At 38.5% G+C, this 20,341-nt stretch overlaps 4 protein-coding genes across 8 annotated transcripts in view; all 4 read right to left on the reverse strand.

Moving 5' to 3' along the window:
- The window catches only part of LOC124298531 (serine/threonine-protein phosphatase 4 regulatory subunit 1-like), a 131,450-nt gene extending 130,031 nt beyond the window's left edge, over positions 1-1,419 (reverse strand). Inside the window, exons 1-2 of the mRNA XM_046750656.1 lie at positions 1,398-1,419; positions 1,269-1,313 (exon numbers count right to left, since the gene is read on the reverse strand). Of these exons, the coding sequence (XP_046606612.1) occupies positions 1,269-1,313; positions 1,398-1,404 (52 nt within the window). The 5' untranslated portion in view covers positions 1,405-1,419. The remainder of the gene's footprint in view (positions 1-1,268; positions 1,314-1,397) is intronic.
- A 1,362-nt stretch (positions 1,420-2,781) lies between these two features.
- LOC124298538 (RING finger and SPRY domain-containing protein 1-like) lies at positions 2,782-7,559 on the reverse strand. Its single transcript, XM_046750689.1, has 11 exons — positions 7,367-7,559; positions 6,522-7,284; positions 6,277-6,442; positions 5,230-5,415; positions 5,096-5,162; positions 4,846-4,986; positions 4,614-4,729; positions 4,377-4,520; positions 4,044-4,261; positions 3,682-3,942; positions 2,782-3,589 (listed from the first exon to the last, which is right to left on the reverse strand). The coding sequence occupies exons 2-11, from the start codon at positions 6,740-6,742 to the stop codon at positions 3,502-3,504; spliced, it is 1,608 nt and encodes a 535-aa protein (XP_046606645.1). The 5' UTR covers positions 6,743-7,284; positions 7,367-7,559; the 3' UTR covers positions 2,782-3,501.
- Positions 7,560-8,008: 449 nt separating this feature from the next.
- Positions 8,009-9,667, reverse strand: LOC124298543 (uncharacterized). Its single transcript, XM_046750702.1, has one exon. The coding sequence runs from the start codon at positions 9,600-9,602 to the stop codon at positions 8,193-8,195; it is 1,410 nt and encodes a 469-aa protein (XP_046606658.1). The 5' UTR covers positions 9,603-9,667; the 3' UTR covers positions 8,009-8,192.
- Positions 9,668-10,821: 1,154 nt separating this feature from the next.
- Positions 10,822-20,085, reverse strand: LOC124298540 (tyrosine-protein phosphatase non-receptor type 2). 5 transcript variants are annotated; one of them, XM_046750695.1, is made up of 10 exons: positions 19,806-20,085; positions 19,488-19,550; positions 19,067-19,228; positions 18,696-18,958; positions 18,293-18,518; positions 18,032-18,184; positions 17,319-17,505; positions 16,990-17,197; positions 16,773-16,883; positions 10,822-11,088 (listed from the first exon to the last, which is right to left on the reverse strand). In XM_046750695.1, exons 1-10 carry the CDS (start codon positions 19,890-19,892, stop codon positions 11,022-11,024), a joined length of 1,527 nt encoding a protein of 508 aa, XP_046606651.1. In that variant the 5' UTR covers positions 19,893-20,085; the 3' UTR covers positions 10,822-11,021. The 5 variants fall into 5 exon arrangements, with proteins under 5 accessions (XP_046606651.1, XP_046606649.1, XP_046606650.1 ...); XM_046750693.1 differs by lacking the exon at positions 10,822-11,088 and having other exon boundaries at positions 12,125-16,883; positions 18,035-18,184; XM_046750694.1 differs by lacking the exon at positions 10,822-11,088 and having other exon boundaries at positions 12,125-16,883; positions 16,990-17,194.
- Between the last annotated feature and the right edge of the window lie 256 nt (positions 20,086-20,341).

The raw sequence follows: 20,341 nt of genomic DNA on the forward strand, positions 1-20,341 counted from the left end.
TATACGTGTATGTGTGTATGTGTATATATATACGCGTTACGAGTTACACACAGGTAGGTGTATATGTGTATATATATATATATATATATATCCGCATCGTACACGTATATGTATTCGACAAGTTCAAGTCCGGATGGAGAGAATAGACCAGGACGCGCTACTGGCATGTACCTACGTAGAGCTACAAAGAAGAAGCTAGTCGACGACGAATGTGGGGGGCGTTTCGCCAAGTATAATAACGCCGATATATACACACAGTCACACACACGCACACGAACATATTTATATATGCACACACGTACGGCATAGGCGCAAGTGTAAATGACAAAGAATTAGCCGTGCAACGAAGCGAGACGAAATTTTGGGTATCGCGGATCGACCGGGAGTTTGCACGTTGGAGGGTGGGAGGGATAGGGGAGGGAGGGGGAGGGGGGGGGGGGGGCGGTTAATAACGGTAATCAGACCAGAAAGATGAAAAGGTGAATCGTTATCATTTTCTCCTGTCCGACGACGAAGAAGACGACGACGACGACGACGAGGAGGAGGAGGAGGTGGAGGTGGAGGAGGACGAGAGGCGCTGCCGAAGGTTCTTTGCGTAAAGAGTCGGTAGTACGAGGACCGGAGCCACATGGGGTCTATCTCATTCCTAGAAATAGTCTTTGGAGAAGAGGAAGAAGCAGCGGTCGTAGGACAAGAGAGAGACAGACGCTTCTAGCGCTACCTGCTTGATAAAACGCTACCGATTCCTTCCCCCTCCCCCGCGTAAACTCCCCCCCCCCCTCCCATCCCGTTCCCCCGCAAACGCGTTGATCCGCCCCGCCGGCAGACCGGAGAATTTTTATTTCGCCATGAGCGACGCGAGCGTGTGAGAATAATCACTGGATGATCCTCGTCGACGTCGCCGTGGCCGTGAGCTGCGGCGGTGGCGGCGGCGGCGGCGGCGGCAACACAACATCGCATTGGCACAGAGCGATAAACGAGCGAGGACGAGGATGACACTCGTCGTCGGTCGGGTCAAACGTCGCGTAATCTAACCTCAAAGGAGGGCGGAATTATAGATGAAATGAAAACAGGGTAATCGAGCGACGGATAATGTGGCACGTTCGTCTAGCGCTGCTGGTACAAACTCGCATCGTCGTCGTCGCAGCTACGGTCAGAGCCACAGCCACGGTCACAGCCACGGGAGGCAGGAAAGACCTCGCATGCCGTCCGAGTCTGCTAACCGTTCGGCTTAAATCGCTATTATTGCGTAATGATTGTCTACTCACTCTCGTCCGTGTCTCCGAGGTCTTCATTCTGGAGATAGGATATATCTGAAACCCACAAACACCACGGGTTATGGACATATCGTTCATGTTTTCGGAGAACCTCGTCCCGTCTAAAGGCACCTCACTCACCCGCCATGTTGTAACAAACTACTGCGCTTGAACGCACGCAATTGGCTGAATCGAGATGCGAGTATTCGATATGTACGAATCGCGACGATCGTTCACCCTCTCTTCAACGGCCGACCCTATCGATACGATCGATATTTTTTACGTTTGATTGCGCCCGCGCCGATAAACGCGACTATCACCGCAATGTAACAGTCACTTGTTTGCTTCGTGTCTCCTCCACGTTTTACAAATTCTTCTTCGCCCGTCGCGCGCATTTTGAATAATAAGTAAACGAATTATTATCGTAATTCGCGATGAAAACGTTGCCGTGGTTAGAAATTTCATTTTCTTCTAATATTTCGACAGTGTGAATAATTTATTCCGGTTATTTTTACCTCAACTTCGTTTTCCCTCGAAAAGATCCACTTGCGAGTATAAATAAGCATGTCTTCATCAACTTCGGAGCGTGTCGTCGAATGCGTGGGTGGAATCGTCATTGTAGTAAAGGGTTAATTTAAGTTTTCAACCATATTTTTTTTTGTCTTTTTTCTTTTTATATCCTCCCAAGAATACAATACGTATCCGTATAATAATCTGTATTTATTTGTTAAATATAATTCATTCTGTGTGTATATATATATACAATTATAAGTATATATACATATATATATATATGTATATATATATATATATATATATGTATATATATATATATATATATATATATATATATATATATATATATATATATATGTGTATATATATATATATATATATACATACATATATATATATATGGGGAATTCCATGACATCTTGATCAAGATTCTACGTCGTTGTCTCAGACTGGCTTTATAAGTGTTTGTATGAAAGTACACGACAAAAATTACAAGCCTAATATTTTGCAGAATTTTATGACTCAGCGTATCTGAAGTATGATTTAAGCATTTGTGACATAAGAATAAACATAAAAGCTCATTATAATATGGGCCGAAAAATATCTATTCAGAGAGGCGTTATAACGAGATTTTATATTTATTCTTATGTCAAAAATGCAATCAAATAAAAGAGTAATTTTTTCTTCCACACTCTCTTATTTGTCTTTTAAAATTATGAAATCTCCATCTTCTGATAAGTGGCAAAAATTTTGTTATATTTTATAAGATTTTTCTGAATATTTTCAAATTTTAGAAAGTGGGTTTTTCTTTCAAGTTTTTAAATCATACTTCAGATACACTGGGTTGAAAAATTCTGCAAAAATTGCGATTGCGTTTTTCGTTACGTACTTTCATACAAAAAATTATAAAGCCAATCTGAGATATCGACGTAGAATCTTGATCGAGATGTTGTGGAATGCCTCATGCATACATATATATATATATATATATATATATATATATATATATATATATATATATATACGTACATATATATATCTTTTGTTTTTATACAAACTTTTCAGAAGCTTAAAAATATATTTATACTTGAGAAATCACATGATTATCTTTCTCAAGAGACGATCTATCGGTAGGACGTCGTGTTTTCGGAGATATAACAGCGATAGCGCGAATTTTCTCTGCATTCACATATCATTAAATTACAATGTAAGTACATATGTAATGTATACGTATGAGAAGAGAAGGACTTCCGATTCAAACTTTAGATCATATCACATAATACTATAAGCGTCAAGAATGAACTCCTCGCATGCGAAGATAAAATTTTCCACTGTAATATCAAACAATAGTTTAGGAACTGTTGAAAGTTAATACGCGAATTACAGCGAAGTTTTCTCGTAGAGATATGCTAGTGCTCCCTGGCTTCTTTTCTTTTTCCGTACACGTCCACATGTGTGTTTCTCTACTTGGTTTTACCGATAGCAAAATTCTCAGTCCTTCACTCCTGCGGAAATACTGTAAACCGCGAAACGTGACTAATGTGAAATGAATCAAATAATACAATGCTTCATGTATTGAATACACGGCTTAACGCCGGATATTAATTTAACGCAAATGATTATCTTGCGGAGCGAATCTTTTGCATATTTTTGTATCACTTATATTACACGAGAAAAACAAACGGTAGTAAATGTTAATTATTAAATGCTAATTATCGTTTCACGGGTGTCATGTGTTGTCAGGAACAACCTCTTTTATCGTTGCTCTACACATCGGACACTCGATCAACTGTCTCGAACACGTTTGGCAGAATCCCCTGAAAGGATAAACATTCGGGTCGTGAAAAAATGAACAAAAGTTATTAATGCGAATGATGAGAACGTATAGAAGAAAGAAAAGAACCGTCACCTATGATCACAGGGCAGCAACCTTACAGTGGCTTTTTGATCAAAGCACAAAGTGCACGAGTCTTCTCTCACGCTTAATTTCCTTAGCTGATCCAAATAAATATGACGAGGTAAAACGACTTTGTCCTCGGCAGTCAAGTTTGCATGATCATTAAATTTTTGATATTTTCTGTCTGTTGGTGGAAACTTGAAGGATACATTGCCAAAGTTGAACAGGCACTGTTGGAACGACATAAAGCTAGCCGCGGCAAAAAATCCAGACCTAAAAACGGTTAAAATGTGTAAATTGGTGAAGACTTTGTTCAATTTACGAATATTTGAGTACATGTATCGATTATTTATATCAAGAACGATGATACCGACCTTGCTGTTTTAAAAACTTGAGTACAGGGCTTGAGAGGGAAGCCGTTTATTGAAAAAATAATCTCCATCTTGACCAAGTCCAACAAACAGCCTAAAATGTCACCAGCTTTCCAGCATGGCCTGTCATGCTGCGCCTCGCTCCTAGCATTGTGCCAAATTAATCTCCGACAACCGTCATAGGCTAAAGAAAATTCGTCGTCGCCTATACCGTATCCTTCCTGTATGGTATATTCAGAATAAAATGATGAATGGAACAAAATTCGTAAACAAAAAAGGAAACAGAAAACAAATAAAAATGTGTTTTGGAATATTTTCTACAATCTCGTAACTTACATGGTTAAGAAACGTGCTGTCCTTTGTAGCCCATCCGATCTGCATAACACCTGGTGTAATGATCAAAGTTTCATAGTACCAAATGCCAGAGTGGACTTGATGGGTGCATCGGACACTCTCGAAAGAGTACGCATCGCAGCGTGCCTGAAATATATTTGTGAAAAATGTTGAGCTCTTCATCAAGTACAGATGAGAAAAGAAAGAGGATAATTTTCATTTGACAAACATTATGCGTACCTCCAAACCGTTTGGGGAAATCTTCAAGTACTCGCTTACATCCTTCGTGTTCAACATCACGTTTATACCTGTGGTGTCAACCGTGTCGTGGGAGTACTTTCTGCCCTCCATTAAAACTGCAGTGTATTAAAAAAAGGTAATAATGATGTATGAGTAAGCAACAAATGTTGGTAGCTCAAATTTCAACAAATAATTATTTCCAAGTGGTAAAAATTCCAGTAATTATACTCACATAGATTATCCAAGCACCAACGAGCGCAGAAGCCCACTTGCCGTTGTATATAATGGGATGAATCGACCCATTTTTCAAGCTCTAACAACGGATTTCCTTTCTCAGCTAGCAATCTTTTCTTTATCGTTATTTTATTTTCACCTAAAAAAATTTTTAACGTCATAAATAAATTTTGATCCAACAAAGATATCAACTTATGTTGGACAATGATGTTGGATTATTAGAAACGGAACTGGCATGTGTTACTTACTAGTTTGGGCAAATTTTTCTAATCCAATTAACGAAAAAAGCACTACGTAGGGGTCGACATCTTTTCTCTGAAACAAGATGAATGTGAACCCAAGTGTTTATTCTGAGAGATCTTAGAGAGTCATATTGACTTACCAAATTTGACACGAGGTAGCCTAAGGTGGCGTCCGATAATATTGCTATACTACTTGGTCCTGCTAATTTGTCTGCTATACAGCCAAGCACAACGCAAATATTGCGCTGTTGCGTTGCGGTAGTTTGAACTTTGTTTCCAAACTTCTGAGACAGTTGAAACATTTGCGACAATCTCAACACTGAGTCCTGTAACACATTACGCAAAGAATCGATAACTTAGGAGTGGGCAAAGGGTGATTGTCGTTTGATTGAACAATTTATGGAATTAGTTACTTAGTTAATACAGTTTCCATCTTGAATGGAAACATAAGGTAAAAAAGAAATCCTATATGGAAAAACGAGTGGATACAAAGAAATAAGAGAGTGTGCTGATATGATTTATAGTCAATGAGACCAATTCTGTACCACTGATCCTGGGTGAAAGTAGATATACATGTATATACATTCGACATGGGACTGAAACAAAAAGCACCAAAGCCCGATTAATGTTAAAATGTAGATAACGATATGGAGACTTTCTTCCCAGTTTCAGTGAACATAAAGAAGGAAAAGTGAGAAATGTGAGTCAATGTAGCCTTTATGCTACTGGGCAATAAAATCTTTCAACAATTCAGAAAACGATATACTCAGCTGGTAAATTATGTTCTATATCTGAGATAAATATGTCGCAGCTTAATGACGCTCTGTCAGTCATGAGATCTTCGTATCTTAGATCGAGCTATAATCAATGTGGCACGTATGCGTCGTATATTATAATACTAATTTTCATGAAGGGAAGATTAAACCGCAACCAATCAACCACCAGTTTCCGTGAGGTCTGGTAACTCAATTGATTACTTGCTCGTCTGACAAAACCAGATTCTGTCATTAAGGCTAGAATATGAGTTGTCTGATCAAATATATATATATATATATATAGATAAAAAAAATAAAAAAAAAAATAAAAAAAACCAAACAAACGAACATAAGTAAACTGGAACGACAAATTTTTCAGAATATCTGACTCTGTACAATGTCAGGTCGAATATAAGTCAGTGAGCATTTCACCTTTGAAGGCAGAGGACAGTCGTCCAGTAGCAAAGTAATCACCGAGGGTCCCAGTGGATCGCTCATCGGTATGACGTTCACCATGGAACTAACGACCTGAATCCACCCATCTTCCTTGTCTGCAATGGCGTGGAGCTTCAGCATCGCCGGTGGGGGTTCTTGCTCGCTGATGAATAGAAATTTCATGGCAGTCAGAGCATGCTTGTGAATATCGAGAGAATGAAGAGATGAGAATTGGTACTAACTTGTCGACGAGTGTTCCGATGACTCCTAGGGTCTCGAGCACCAATCTGTCAACGTTTGCAGATGTTGGGAACCTGAACGTGGGAGAAGCGGTTGCTGCGTCACCGGCGGCGACTGTGTCGTTGGCAATTGGTATGACGGTGTTTCCAATTTGCGCATTGTGATTACGATTGCTGTAAGGTTCCAACTCGTCCTGAGTATCCTTGCATAGGCAGTTACCCATCCCGCGAACTTTTTAGGTTATGTTTGTATGTTTTGAGTGTGTGCTAGCGTTGGAACGGCGACAGACAGCCGATATTGTATTTATTGACGATTGTTGATAGACGGTGGTTCTACCTGGCAGCGGGAGCGGATTGCAGGAAGGAGGTTAATCAACGAGAGGGGGAATCCGTCATAGTTTCAAATTCGACGCTCACAAGACGCGATATGACGGAGAATCGGTGTCTGTTCGTTTGACACTTCGTCTCGCGCATTTTCATTTTATTACGATAATATTACGGGCGAGTCACTAGATCACCCGTGAAAATTGTTTGTTGCAGTACCATTAACACGTGAACCACATCGAGGTTGGTTGGTGGGCACAATGGCAACAACTTGCTTGCCGATGATCGAGTCAAATGAGTCCAGTTGTCGCGGATCAGAGAGGCACTGCGATATGTTTTCTTTTCGTTCCCCCTTTATTAACGTTCACGAACGTTAACTGCGAGTACTTCTGTGATAATCCCCGAGATCACCTCAAGTTTTTGTATCCATTCGAGAGAGCAGCTATGTTTATATACGGATTAATTAACTGACGGTTACGTGTTGAATAGGTGATTACATACAAGGAGGGTTTCATTAAACGAACCTCCTCCAACCCCAACACGTAATATTATTCTTTGTAGTTACGATTTTGCCTAATATGTCATTCGCACATTGCGGCACACGCACAGACATAGAGATATTTCACTACTGGCTGCCAGCAGCCTACTTTTATTTATTCGAATTTCTATGCCCGAGTGATTCAGTGATTCACTTCATAACCAACGTCGCTAACTAGAACCTCCCTCCTGCCCTCTGCTGGCCGACTTGGAAGTCACCGACAAACCCCGTTCTCGCGTGACGTCATGACCCTCGGCGGGGCGCCAATTGATTTCGAATATTTGAAATTCGAACGCCGAGCAGTGGCGCGTGAATTCAATTTTTCACGAGTACGATCGTTGACGGAATAATTTGAAAAGAGAAAATTTTCAACTGAATATTTTTCAATCGACGTCGTCTGTAACAGTATTCAGTCGACGTCTAATTCTTTCAAATTATTTGATACTTTTCAGCAGCATATCTTGACGAAAATATGCATAAATACAACGTGCGATGCATTTTAATACGTCAGGTTATAAATTGCAGTATACGGATGCGTGAATACCGCTCTGTTCGAGATGTATAATTTTATACTTTCCAAAAGAAGTTATACATACACAGCGAGTATTAATTTATCTTCGTCCTCTTTTACTCTCTCATTATGACATACATAATATATTAAAAACCTTTTTGTTGCTGCCTGCACTTCTAGGCCTCTTATCATACCCGTATAAAATTGTGTACCGTAAATTATAATACATATGAAATGCACCCACAGCGACGCAGCTCTAGCCAGCGGTTTTCCTCAATCGCGATCTCGACTCGACACACAGTCAAAATATTCCCAAGAATTTCCCCGGACCGCAGGAAGGTAGCTGGCACGATTTCTCTTCCATTTCAGTCTCCGCCGTCGTGCATTCGTGAACGCAGTGTCTCCACCGAATTTGTCTTCCTTTTCCGCAGGTTACGCTGCAGCTGCTCCACTCCGTCCATCTGTCCCATTTCCTGTACGACTTACGTTTATCTCTGCCCATTTCCACACCCTCACTTCGGCCAAGTATTCCAGTCGATCTTTTTCCTTCCCTAGTATTATAAATTTCCCCTTGACTTTTTTCCCTCGCATCGCTCAGCGCTAGTTCAACGTCTAATTTAGACCGGATTGCGTCCGTGATTTTCTCCTCGTCACGTGCCGCCGAATCGCCGCGGTCTTCAGTCAAATTTTTCAACCCCGCAGCTTCGTCGAGACTCCGAAATCCCGCTGTCGTAAAATTCCCCTGCAAACCGGTATCGACCCTCCTCTTCTTACCTCCTTCCCCGATTTGCAGGTTCCTCTCCAGCTCCCCAACTTTTCCGATCAGCTTGTCGACCAGTTCCTTGATCTGCTCGACGGACCTCGCCGCTTTTTCCTTCCCGATTTTTTCCAACGAATCGGACCTCGACGCGCGGATTTCACGCTCCGCTTCATCGAACTCGCGAACCTCGTTGTAATATTTCGCCTCTTCGCCGCCACCTAACCGACATAAGTTTAACGTACGGTTTGAAACTTTCCCTCCATCGTCGCTCACCTCGTCCCGTTCAACTCGCAAGGCTTCCTTCCCATCGACGGTATCCTTCCCGTCCACCTCCCTCTTTCTCACGTCTCTCTCCGACCTAGCCTCGCCCGAATCTCTCTTCTCCACGTGCGACTCGACTTGCAGTCCGTCAGCAACCAGACCGGAAGTTCCACCTCTCTTACGGCCTCCGGGAGCAGAGTTGCTCCGTTTCTCTGGTTTCTTCCTGAGCTTCTTTTGCTTCTTTTTAGACTTCTTCCGGTGCTTTCCCTTTCGACCCGGCCCCCCTCTCCTGACTCTCCGGCCCCCAGAAGCGGCAACGGATCTTCTTTCCCGCCGTTTCGAGTGTCCGTTTAAACTCGTCCCGGATTTCAAGGGATTCCCAAATTTCGTAAATGACTCGAGGAACCCGGCACTGCCACCGAATCCCTTCGTACTTTCTACATCGGCCTTCCGGTACGATCTTGAGACTGGAATTTCGTGATCAACTTCATTCTTTCCGATAGACCGGACAGCCGTGTCCCGACGAAGAGGTTCGTTGGTGCCAAAATCTTCTCGGTGAACCGATTTGTCGTTGGAATCTGTAGAATCGCCGGATCCTCGTTTAACCCGGATGTGCTCGAAATTCATTCGGTATTCATTCTCCAGGCCGTCTGCGATAGCCGGTCCATTCAAATCCATCAACGTTAGCATTGCCGTTTTGAGCAGAGCCGGAGAATTTGTAACTGCTTTATCTTTCCTGTCGGAATTCAAGAAGGCCCGATTCTTCACGGTTGTATAACCGAGTCCCGTAGCCAGCCGATGATCGGTCGAGTTAAATTCGCGGAAAATCTGCGGATTCCGATCGGTCGCAGTGATTGTCCGATGACTTTCAACAGTGCCCGGAGTTTGCTCTCCGTATAATTTTCCATGACGATTTAACGTTGATCCGGAATCGGTGTAATCGGTAAAATTGAGTCCGTATACCGGCGCAATGTGAGGAGCAGCAGATTTGGTTGTACTTTTATCAGAACCCGTATTATCAACGTTGGATGATCGGTTGAAATCGGATACTTGATCGGCTTTATCAGACCGCGATAAATTTTCGCTCGCGTTGTCATTTGGGGTATCGAACGATGTTGGTTTTATCGTCGAATGATCGTCGGGGGCGGATCTCTTCCTGTGCGTCACTCCGGGATCTTTCGATTCTTCCGACGTGAGTAACGAATTATTATCATTGCCAGCTTCCGCATGAGGATAACCAGCAATGCAGCACAATATCGCTACGAGGACAATTATCCATGAAAGCCTGTGTTTCACCGAGGCTACCTTCACCATGCCACAATTCGCTCAGTTTACCGTTTGCGCGACAAGACTTTCGTATCAAACACATATGGATGGATTATCGAACGAATTATTGTACATGGGATAGAAATTTTCCATACATAATGTGTCGCCAGACGTGTCAACCGTCAACGTTACGAGTGAAATTCGTTGCTACTGCTGGCTTTGCGTTGAACAATGAAGTTGCAGTTTACGAAAATAAGAAAAAATGAATAAACCGAGCAAAAATAAAAAAAAAAGAAAATACGAATTCAGAGACACGTTGCCGCATTAATGCCAGTCGCGTATGAACAGATAAAACTAATATCAACGATCGCTTGTTCGATAAACGATAAGCTTGTTCAAACAATCGAGAAAATAGTTTTTACATACTCGGTATGCAGTGATTTGGGAATTTTTCTAAATTAGCGATATCGTGTATATATATGCCATGAGAATTGTATAAGTAGTTTGAATGTAGGAACCGTATCGATGTACAATACATCTTTATATCACTCAAGTACTTTGCATATTTTTTAAATCAAATGATTTATTTATACCGTATATTACCAAGGTTTTATGTTAATTAAATAAATACTGTCTTCATCCATTTGTTTTCAAATATATATGTATATTTTTCTGTCCGTTCTCGTTTAGTTTCTCTTTCTCGTGGAATGGGAGAGGAAAATAATTAAAAATAGAAAAATAAGATTACTAAAGGGGGGAAAAGAAGTAAAAAAAAAAAAAAAACGAGTTAGAAAAAGAACACAAGTCTCTTCCTATTTTAATTAACTTAAAAAGATTGATGCCTTAGTTTGAAGATTCTGCTTCCTCGTGTACGCTCTCTGTCAGTTCGACGGTATCGCTTTGTTTTGATCTGAAAGAAATCATTAGATTGAAGATCACAGGCTCCGTGAGAAGATTCGGGTAGATGCAAAACCGTATACTATATATTACCTTATATTTAACAATAGAATGAATACTCAGATAATAATAATAATAATAATAATAATAATAATAATAATGATCGCAACGATAATAATTTATCACACGTATGGTGTTACGTATACACATATATGTAGATGCATTCAATGTGTATAAATCTATTTCTTATCAGTCATAAATTTAACGAAAATTTTTCGACGGCTTTAGTGATAATATTAGAATGTGTGTACGCACATGTGGTATCAGAGATTGAAACGGCGAATAGAAATTACAGAAAACAAGAGAGGTAAAAAAAAATAAAAAATAATAATAATAATCAATGAGGCTACACACGTTTCTATATTATCATCATAAAATAGACGTTCAATTTTCTTTAATTATACATGTGTGTGTGTATATATATATATATATAACGTTATCGCAAATATTATAACGGATATATCAGCCTGCAAATTGACGATGAAATAAAAATTTATCAGGTCTCCCTATGTTTGTATAGTTTGTATTTATACCGTGGAAGTGTGAAAATTCTCGGAAATTACATTCCGTCTTTCCTAGGAAAATCGCTTGCTAATCTTCTAATACTCTACAGTATAGTTACCAACAATGACACATACGTTTGTAGGTACAAGTTGGAAATTACACTCTACCAGATCAGAAAGTAAAACTATTCATTTCTAGGGTCAATGATAACAACAACAGGAACAACATGGAACATCGATATACCGATAATGATGTGAAGTGTTAGTTTCAGTCTCCGCTGTATAATATAATATATTGTCATGGGAGAAAATTTGAAGCAAAAAATAAGAAAAATTGCCACCCCATTGTAACAGTTCCGCAATACAAACTTTTGTATGCATATGCAAATTTGTAACGTATATGTACTTGCACAATATAATTCGCGAAAGAATAATTTCGAAAAAAAAAAAAAAATGTATAGATAAATCTTTCTACTCGAGTGCCAGTTTTATTTTAACAGTCAGTATTGTCGGTTGTCAAGGATTGTTTTTTTTTTTTTTCTTTAATCTATATAAGTATAATAATTATTTTTTTGCATGCTTTATCAAATTATTTTTCCGTTCACCGTTGCAGTGGGAATTTCAACAGCTCACGCAAGAACTATACGTCATACAAGCAATGTACACACATACACAGGTATGCATACATAAATGCATAGGCACTTTGCTACGTTTCACTAATAATTGTTTCCTGTTCGAGTTTTATTTTAGTAGAAATGCATTTTGTACCTGAATGATGATCGTACGTATGTACATTTTTACATACAATAGCGCTCAGAAGTATTTTGACAAAATATAGTAATTGAGTTAATTACATGCAAGTATAAACTACAAAAATCAATAATATTATTTATTGAAAGAAATTCGATGCTCTACATAATTGTTAAAAATTAACTCTCGATTTCTCGAAAATAAAGTGAAGATAAAGAAAAGTAAGACAAACGATTGATCAAAGTAATTACGAATTTTATATTATCAAAATACTTCTGAGCGCTACTGTATATATACAATATCGTGATATGATGGGGGACGATGATACTGATGATGATGATGATGAAAATAATAATAATAAAACGTCGGTAGAAATAATAATAATAATAACCATACCGATGTTATTAATGATTATCACAGTAATAACATTATAGTGGCAATAGTAATAATAATTGTAATAATATTAATAATAATAATAATAATATTAGTAGTAAGAAACATGTATATAGTGCTATTTTATCCGTAATTGTAAAATCGTAAGTCTTTATTTTGTGTTTTTTCTTGTTTCTTTGTTGTTTTTTTCAATTAAATTTATTCAATCAATTATTTCACTATTTAATTAATATTTATAGACAAAATAAAAATTGCTCTACTTTATGATGTACTTTGTTTTCTTTTCTTATTTCCTCTTAATGCAAGGATGCTTGGCGCAAGCGAAATGAACGCACGAAGAATGTGTCTAATTTGATGTTTAAGGTTCTCGACAATTTATACAAGGGAAGGATGATCAATGACATAATATGACCATAATGATTCGCATTGATTGGAAATTTGGTTTTCGATTAATTTTTTTGCTTCAATTTTAGGAGAAAAAAGAAAAATCTACACGTATACATGTTAAGAAGTAGCCAACCAAGTTATTTGGAAATAAATTTTAAAGTAAAACATGGAATCGTATTACGCCAAATAGCATAAACATTTCGATTGGAAATTAGAAAAACAGAGTGACACTCAACATATAGAAATGGCAGTTAATAGTTACAGTTAGAAAAAATTCTATCCCGGGTTAACACTCTTGACGATAAAATTTTAGTAGGTACATAATATAGCAATTATCTGTGAAAATAAAGAGGCAAAGATTATCAATGAGAATATAGTGTAAACTATGGTGTAACATAGCCTTTTTGTCTCAGGTGAAACGCATATGCTTCATTTTGCACCGCGAATATAGGTGTATATGTACTACAAAACTAGGCCTTTTTATGTTCGTTTGTGTTTTTTTTTTTTTTTTATCTGTTGTTTTTTTCTCTTTTTTTTTTCTTCTTTTTCAGTATAATAATTGAAACATGTTTCAGACTTGCGTACGAGCGTATTCTATTTACAAAATTAAGATTTGTCGGAAAATGTATATATATATATATATACATATTACATATACATATAACGGGATAACGAAGTCCATCTTTGCGAACTTTGGTTCCTTCTAAAATTATATGTTTAATTGTATATATAAGTAGATTTCTATTTGGAAATGCAAAAACAAAAATTGCGCGCATCGATCATCAGTTCATAAGATGTTGCAATTTCCTTTGACCTTTACTTTTTTACAGTGTAACAAGATTTATTGCCTGGTTTGTTAAGGTTTGCACGAGTTCTCTCATTCGAAAGGGATAAAAATATATCAGGATACAAGTGAATTTGATTGAGAGATAACTTTGCAGTCGTCGATCCACTCGGCAAGTGGAAGGCAATCCTATAGTTTGATCCGGCTTCTCCGGCGTGAAAGGAGAAAATTAAAAGAAATCAAATGAAAAAAAAAAAAAAAAAAATTAATAATCTTGCATATCGTGAAATCAAATTTTCGTACCTAAATTGATAATTATAAACGTGTTCAAACAGTAATGTAATTATTACTTATCGGTAATCGTTATAATATTATTCGTATTCACAGCTCAAAATTAACGAGGTTTAGTTTATTCTCCCGTATATTATTATAGATAGCTTGGACAAGCCTGTTTAATTGAGACTGATTGGTATTTTAAAGCATAAATTTTCAGTTTCAGGAATGTTCGGTCACTACTTGTATCAAACACCTTAAATCATTATCGTAGTTGAACTTCGGTAGGTGTATTATTTGTAAGATATAATCGGCATGAGAAGCACCCCCCCCAAAATATCAAGTTGCCATGTATCATATCACTGTAGCTTTTCTATCTCATATGTTTTGTTTCAATCTCTGCTCCGCGTGACAAGTTGTGCATAATAACGCCTAATCTATACCGAAATTCGTTTTAGAAGTTTAGTGTTCATGTATATTAAAGTATTTTCCTTCGATTTAATTAAGTCTATTATTTTCATCGTTTTATTTATTTCTTTTTTTTTCTATCTTCTTTCTTTCTCCTAGGTTTGTATAAGTTAAATAGCAAGTGAAGATTAATCGGGAATATAGTTAGTATCAATTAACAACGACTCGTCAATTTTTAGGCAATCGATCGATCGAGCGGTTTTGTTACCCTGAATGACGACGATAACTATGAAAAGAAATCTTCAATTTTCACTACTTAAATACTTACATTCATTTTAATTCGTTTCAATGGTCAACATACAACTGTTGAAGATCAGTCATTAATTTAACGGCAGTTCGATATTCCAAATTAGTTTCGATGACTGAGCCAGAAACTTGTACTTCACCAATTTCTAAGTGCTTTTATTGCTAGGGGACGAAAAAAATTTATTTCTTTTTTCCGTTTTTTGTTTTTTTTCTTTCATCTTCAGGGATACACTGCATGTCGCAGCAACTTTTTCGTATAAAACCATCTCTTCTCTACGTAATGGTGTATATCAGGTCAGCGTATCGAGTCGTTTCTTTTGGTATATAGTGTACTTGAATCGATACTTTCTGATGGTTTATAGTTAAATAATATTTGCTGCATAGTGGACTCGACGAAGAAGTATCGAGTTTCAATAATTCTTAGAAAAATTAATTCATTGATGAATCATCATGACGGATTCTTTCATAATCAATATTCTGCAGAAACACGGGCGAATCACAATATAAAAATACAAATAGAAAGGTTTCATACAATTTTACAGAGTTTATCAGTCTTTCGCGACGTTCTTACGACGTTCGTGTTTTCAGAGTCAGTTACTTTCCGTATCTATAAAGTCTGGTTAGCATACCTATCTCAATAGATGATTTTACGTATCTAACTACCAACGAGATGCCGACTGGCTTATTCAAGTTCAATGGCTTGGCCCCGTGTATAAACGACCAAGCTGCTTCATATTCTCAATAATAAATTAGCAAATTTGTTGGGTACCGTACTGCGTAGAACGGCGAATCACTGGTATCCTTAATAAACGTGATAATTGAAACTCACGTTAGGGTAATATACCGACATAAAAAATGTCCACTCTTCAAATTCGTAATAACAAGTTAGAAAATACTCACTTCTATAAAGTGAATAACATTATTTCGTTGTCAGTAGGAATTGATCGTATGATTAGACTGATCACGCATCTGAGCAGCTAAGTACTGCTCAAAGCAAATCTATTAACAAAATCGTAGCCGCTTTTGGGGCAAAGATTTTCTTTAAACTTGAAATTATGACTTATCACAGATGACTGCAGATGTTTCACTGATTCGGCTATTATAATGCAACGATTTGTAAATAGGAGCCACAAATTAGAAGATTTATGTAAACAAAACAACACTTGACATCACTGCGAGTATACTAGGTTTATAATTTAACAAACCATAACTGTTACACCATGATGGTATAAAAAAATTGAGAACAGATGTGAAGCAAAAAATACGGCTAGTTCTATTAGAAATAGTAAAAACGTCTAAAACCCGGTTGAGTGGTGATGTTTTATGCGATATTGCAAGCTTTTTTCAAAAATCGAATTTATACAGCAAAGTAACTAATCAAGCTGCAAGTGGTTTCGATAGTCTGATAAAAATGGAGTCGAATATGTGCGTATGTTTATGTATATTCAATAAATAATTCCATGTCGTCGTATCAACGCTTTTAATATAACACACGGAAGTAGTACGCGATCGCATAAATGCGTTGTGACGAAGCTCTTGAATAGCATTGGACTTAATAAAAATATCGAAGAAACTCACCGCGTCATTGAATCCATTGCTGGTTTACTGGACTGAATATTACGCTCGGATTATAGAGAAGTAACTGCCCCCGAAACACACATGGGTTTTAATTTATGCCGAGGACTAATAACTCCGGTTGCGCGTATGTGTATCGTTTAAATTTAACTTTTATTCTCTACCTATCCGCGAAGGTATAAGTAACCACAAAATGCGATAACACCCCCACCGACAATCGCAGCACCTATACCTATTGAAAGGGGCTTAAATAATGACCTCTTGAGTTGCTGCCATTCTTCGGTTTCCTTCTGCCGTCGCTTCATCTCTCGTACCTGAGCGGCCAATTTCTCCTTCTTTGCCAAATTACGCTGCCGCAACTCGTTCTTTCTGTAGACAAAGGAAGTTTTTTGGGGGAAATTAAGCATTTCAAGCGTTATTTGATTCCAGATTATGACTGTCACAAAGTACTAATAGGAACAAAAAAAATACGTACGTATCTGGACTGGATGGTGGGCTGGAGGCTTTAAAGGAATTTTCTCCATCATTATGTAGTTCCCCTGGTAGAGCGACGTTGTCGCTATTCTGATCGTGCAAATTGTTTGCGACAAGAGCAGGGTTTGCTGGTGGAGGGCTCGTGCTGGGCTCTGTGTAGCTCGGAGGTTCGCACGGCAGCGGTTTGTCTGGTGGGCTGCTGATATCTGTTGATTGAGAAAAGCGGATGTATTAGGAAGGGGAACGGACACTTCATCTTGGATCTCAGCTCACGATTATAGTAACTATTCATTGATGAAAGTCATGCAGTATACAATTTGAACAAAGTACCATTGTCACTAGTCGGACTGGGTATCCATTCCGACTTCATCAGTGACTCTCCTCTCGGTGGAGGCTGTGGAGGCGTATCGTCTTCCTCATCTTCCTCATCGTCCTCTTCCACCTCTTCGATTAGAGAATTACAGATTGCCTCCACTGGGTTATATGAGTTATTTCGTACCTCATTAGTGTTGATATTCTGCAAGGAACAGATCATTCAGTATTTTTAACACAATTGAAAGCGCCACAGTAGTACAATGCTATTAGTGGAGTGAAATATGCAGCGGTCATTTACAACTTAAAATGCTGGAAAATGTTCTGGGTAATTGCTGCATACTTGATTTTCATATCTGGAAATTTATGTCGAAATAATAAGCAGTAGTCAACTACATATCGCCACATTAATTATGATGTGAAATTCATTTCCTGAGAGTTTTTGTTCTCGAAATATGTTATCTTGTTGACTTTTCTTATCTGGCTGTCATAAACTGTTGGCAACTTTGCTATAGACTTGAAAATTCTAGAGCGAGATAAGAGAAAGTGAATGGAATAATTATGAAAATTAATCAGAGTCGCTACGAACAAGTCAGAGAATAGACAATTAAGTAAACACAGTTCAAATCACAGATCAACGAAGATGGAAAACTGTATGAATTTATTGATCCGCTCAATAAACCATACAAATAACTAATAGCAATGTGCTACCGTGAATTGGTATTAGTTACCACGTTGTTGGACGGCAGCTGCTTAGCTCCTTCTATTATCGCCTCGTAAGAGAAGCGCAATTGATCTGGGGTTTGGATAAGGCCCATTCTATACCGTCTCATCTCTAGCAGAACATCTCGAACGTTGACAGAGTTCAGACCATTTTCTTCTATCTGACGAGCAAAAGAATAATTCATCATTTTAATTTGAACTTGCACTAAGTTTATTATTAGCAACACGGGCAAACAAATTTCAGTTTTCACTTAACCAATTTGACTTACCAATACCAAGCAAGAGTCAACCAAACAGAATGTTCCGGACCTCCCAATCCCTGCAGAGCAATGAATCACAGGGGGGCCAACGTTTTGGTCCAGAGCACCAGACTGCCTGACGTCAGCAAGGAATTGTAAAAAGGCCGTAGGGCTTTGAGGAACGCCAAAATCTGGCCACATTGTATAGTGGAAATGCAAAATTTCTCTACTTTCCTTTGATTCCACATCTGTCAGTCTGTTGAACAAATAAAAATTAAATTATTCATCCGAAGGATTGGAAACCAAAACTTAAATAGCGTAGTTTTATGCCAAATAAGCCTGGTGAATATAACATCAAGTGAGAAAGATTGTAGATAAAGTTACCGTTACAAAATATGTTTTATCGTTTTTATAGATCTAAATTGCCTAGTACCTCAATATTCTGGTCGTGTAATGCGACGCGTCAGTTTTGCTAAGATATTCTACTTTAAGTCCAACGTCTGGGAACATCATTATGTGGTTAGAAGATCCTTCCAAAGGCCAATACTGATGACATTTAACTAGATTCTTCTCAATAACCTTGTTTAGCATGAGTACAGCCTTTGAATTTTGTTCCCATACCATTAGCCAGAAGTGTCCTGACGTGTTGGCCAAGGGACCTTGGGTCAGAATGTATTGCCTATGCGCACGATCCATCTGCATGAAAGAACAATGGAATGATAACGACGTATGAATCGATCGATTAAAAAAATAACATAATAGAACAATAATACAACGAATATGTTGTAATTATAGGACACTCACCCGCACGAGGTTAGCATTGATGTAGTCGCAAGGACCTTTTTTGAGAATAATCCTACTATGGTCATAAGGCGCGACATCTCTGTATCGGTTGAATATTCTGTTTTGTGGTTTCTTCGACTCGTTACAGGTGTAGGCATAGTTCCCGCATTCGTTGCGAATATGCTGTAAAATATAGGGGTAGACTAATGATACTTGGAAGGTAAAGTATGTAAAATGCAAAGGTGAGTACCCAGTCGATCGATAAGTGAATATATGAGAAGATTTGGAGATACTGCGGGAAGCGCGGCGAAGAGGAATCAACCGGAGGAAAAATTCCCATTGTAAACATATAAAGCATTAGTTGACGTGAAACTATCTGTAAAATAATGAGCGCAAGTAGGTTGACTTGAAGTACGGAGTAATAAGGCTACATGCAACGTACCGACCAGTCAGACAAGGAGCTTTGTTGTACGGATGTAGGTAGGAGATTGTTGCTACGTGTGTGCTAGAAGCGGAATTCCGGTAATAGTAGATTATAGCGGAATTCTCGGGTGATGAAGTAAGGGACAAAAGGAAAAAAAATATCGCGTGGCTAAAAACGGCGAGGAATTGACGCTTAATAAGTGCGTTGATTTTAAGGGATAATAATTCGGGTCAGGTGGCCAACTGAACGAGGATAGTTTTGATTTTCGAGTAATATAAAGAGGAGAAGATAAAGCGGGAGGGAACAATGAGCAATGAGACATTTCTTGTTGGTTACCTGATAGAGAACTGGCCAGGCCTCTTTCGAGTTGATCTCCAGATATTCCGTCTCTACGTTGCTCGTCCCACTCGTTTCACTGGTCATTTTGTCTGGCGCAGTTTTCTTCCTCTTTATATCACCGCGACAAATCACTCCCAATTTAATGCTGCTTTCCGAAAATAATTACGCTCGACAAGCCATATGAAAATTCGATTTTTTGCAGTTAAATTCAGACGGAACACACGGCATTCAGGTCCACCAGGCCCAGGCCGACCCCTGCCAACGCAAAACGCAAATTTACCAGTGCTGACATCTCGGGGACGGCGGGTGTCTCGCATAGACCTAACAGGGAGTCGCCGCAAAACTCGCCACAACGCAACGCCACCTCGAAATGAGCGGGAGATTTGAATATTAAAACAGTTATTCGTAAGTGAGAAGCCAATTGACGGATTTTTTAATACTGACCAATTAGATGAATCCTGTGGTTCTTTTAGTTTCGAAATGTAACAAGTAGAATATATCCAATGTAAAATCTCAAGAAGCTTTGCGGTAAA

The sequence above is a fragment of the Neodiprion virginianus genome, chromosome 2 (assembly GCF_021901495.1).
Source record: "Neodiprion virginianus isolate iyNeoVirg1 chromosome 2, iyNeoVirg1.1, whole genome shotgun sequence".
In the NCBI taxonomy this organism is placed as follows: Eukaryota; Metazoa; Arthropoda; class Insecta; order Hymenoptera; family Diprionidae; genus Neodiprion; species Neodiprion virginianus.

What these genes read in the sequence shown, in the direction of transcription:
- LOC124298538 (XM_046750689.1), bottom strand. Translation starts at nt 6,742, where the DNA reads ATGGGTAACTGCCTATGCAAGGATACTCAGGACGAGTTGGAACCTTAC. An exon ending in ACTGTCCTCTGCCTTCAAAG is followed by an intron (nt 5,416 to 6,276) that starts GTGAAATGCTCA and finishes AATGTGTTACAG; the next exon opens with GACTCAGTGTTGAGATTGTC. An exon ending in TTGGTGCTTGGATAATCTAT is followed by an intron (nt 4,730 to 4,845) that starts GTGAGTATAATT and finishes AATACACTGCAG; the next exon opens with TTTTAATGGAGGGCAGAAAG.
- LOC124298543 (XM_046750702.1), bottom strand. Translation starts at nt 9,602, where the DNA reads ATGCTAACGTTGATGGATTTGAATGGACCGGCTATCGCAGACGGCCTG.
- LOC124298540 (XM_046750692.1), bottom strand. Translation starts at nt 19,892, where the DNA reads ATGACCAGTGAAACGAGTGGGACGAGCAACGTAGAGACGGAATATCTG. An exon ending in TCAATGCTAACCTCGTGCGG is followed by an intron (nt 18,959 to 19,066) that starts GTGAGTGTCCTA and finishes TCTTTCATGCAG; the next exon opens with ATGGATCGTGCGCATAGGCA. An exon ending in TTGACTCTTGCTTGGTATTG is followed by an intron (nt 18,185 to 18,292) that starts GTAAGTCAAATT and finishes TTTGCTCGTCAG; the next exon opens with ATAGAAGAAAATGGTCTGAA.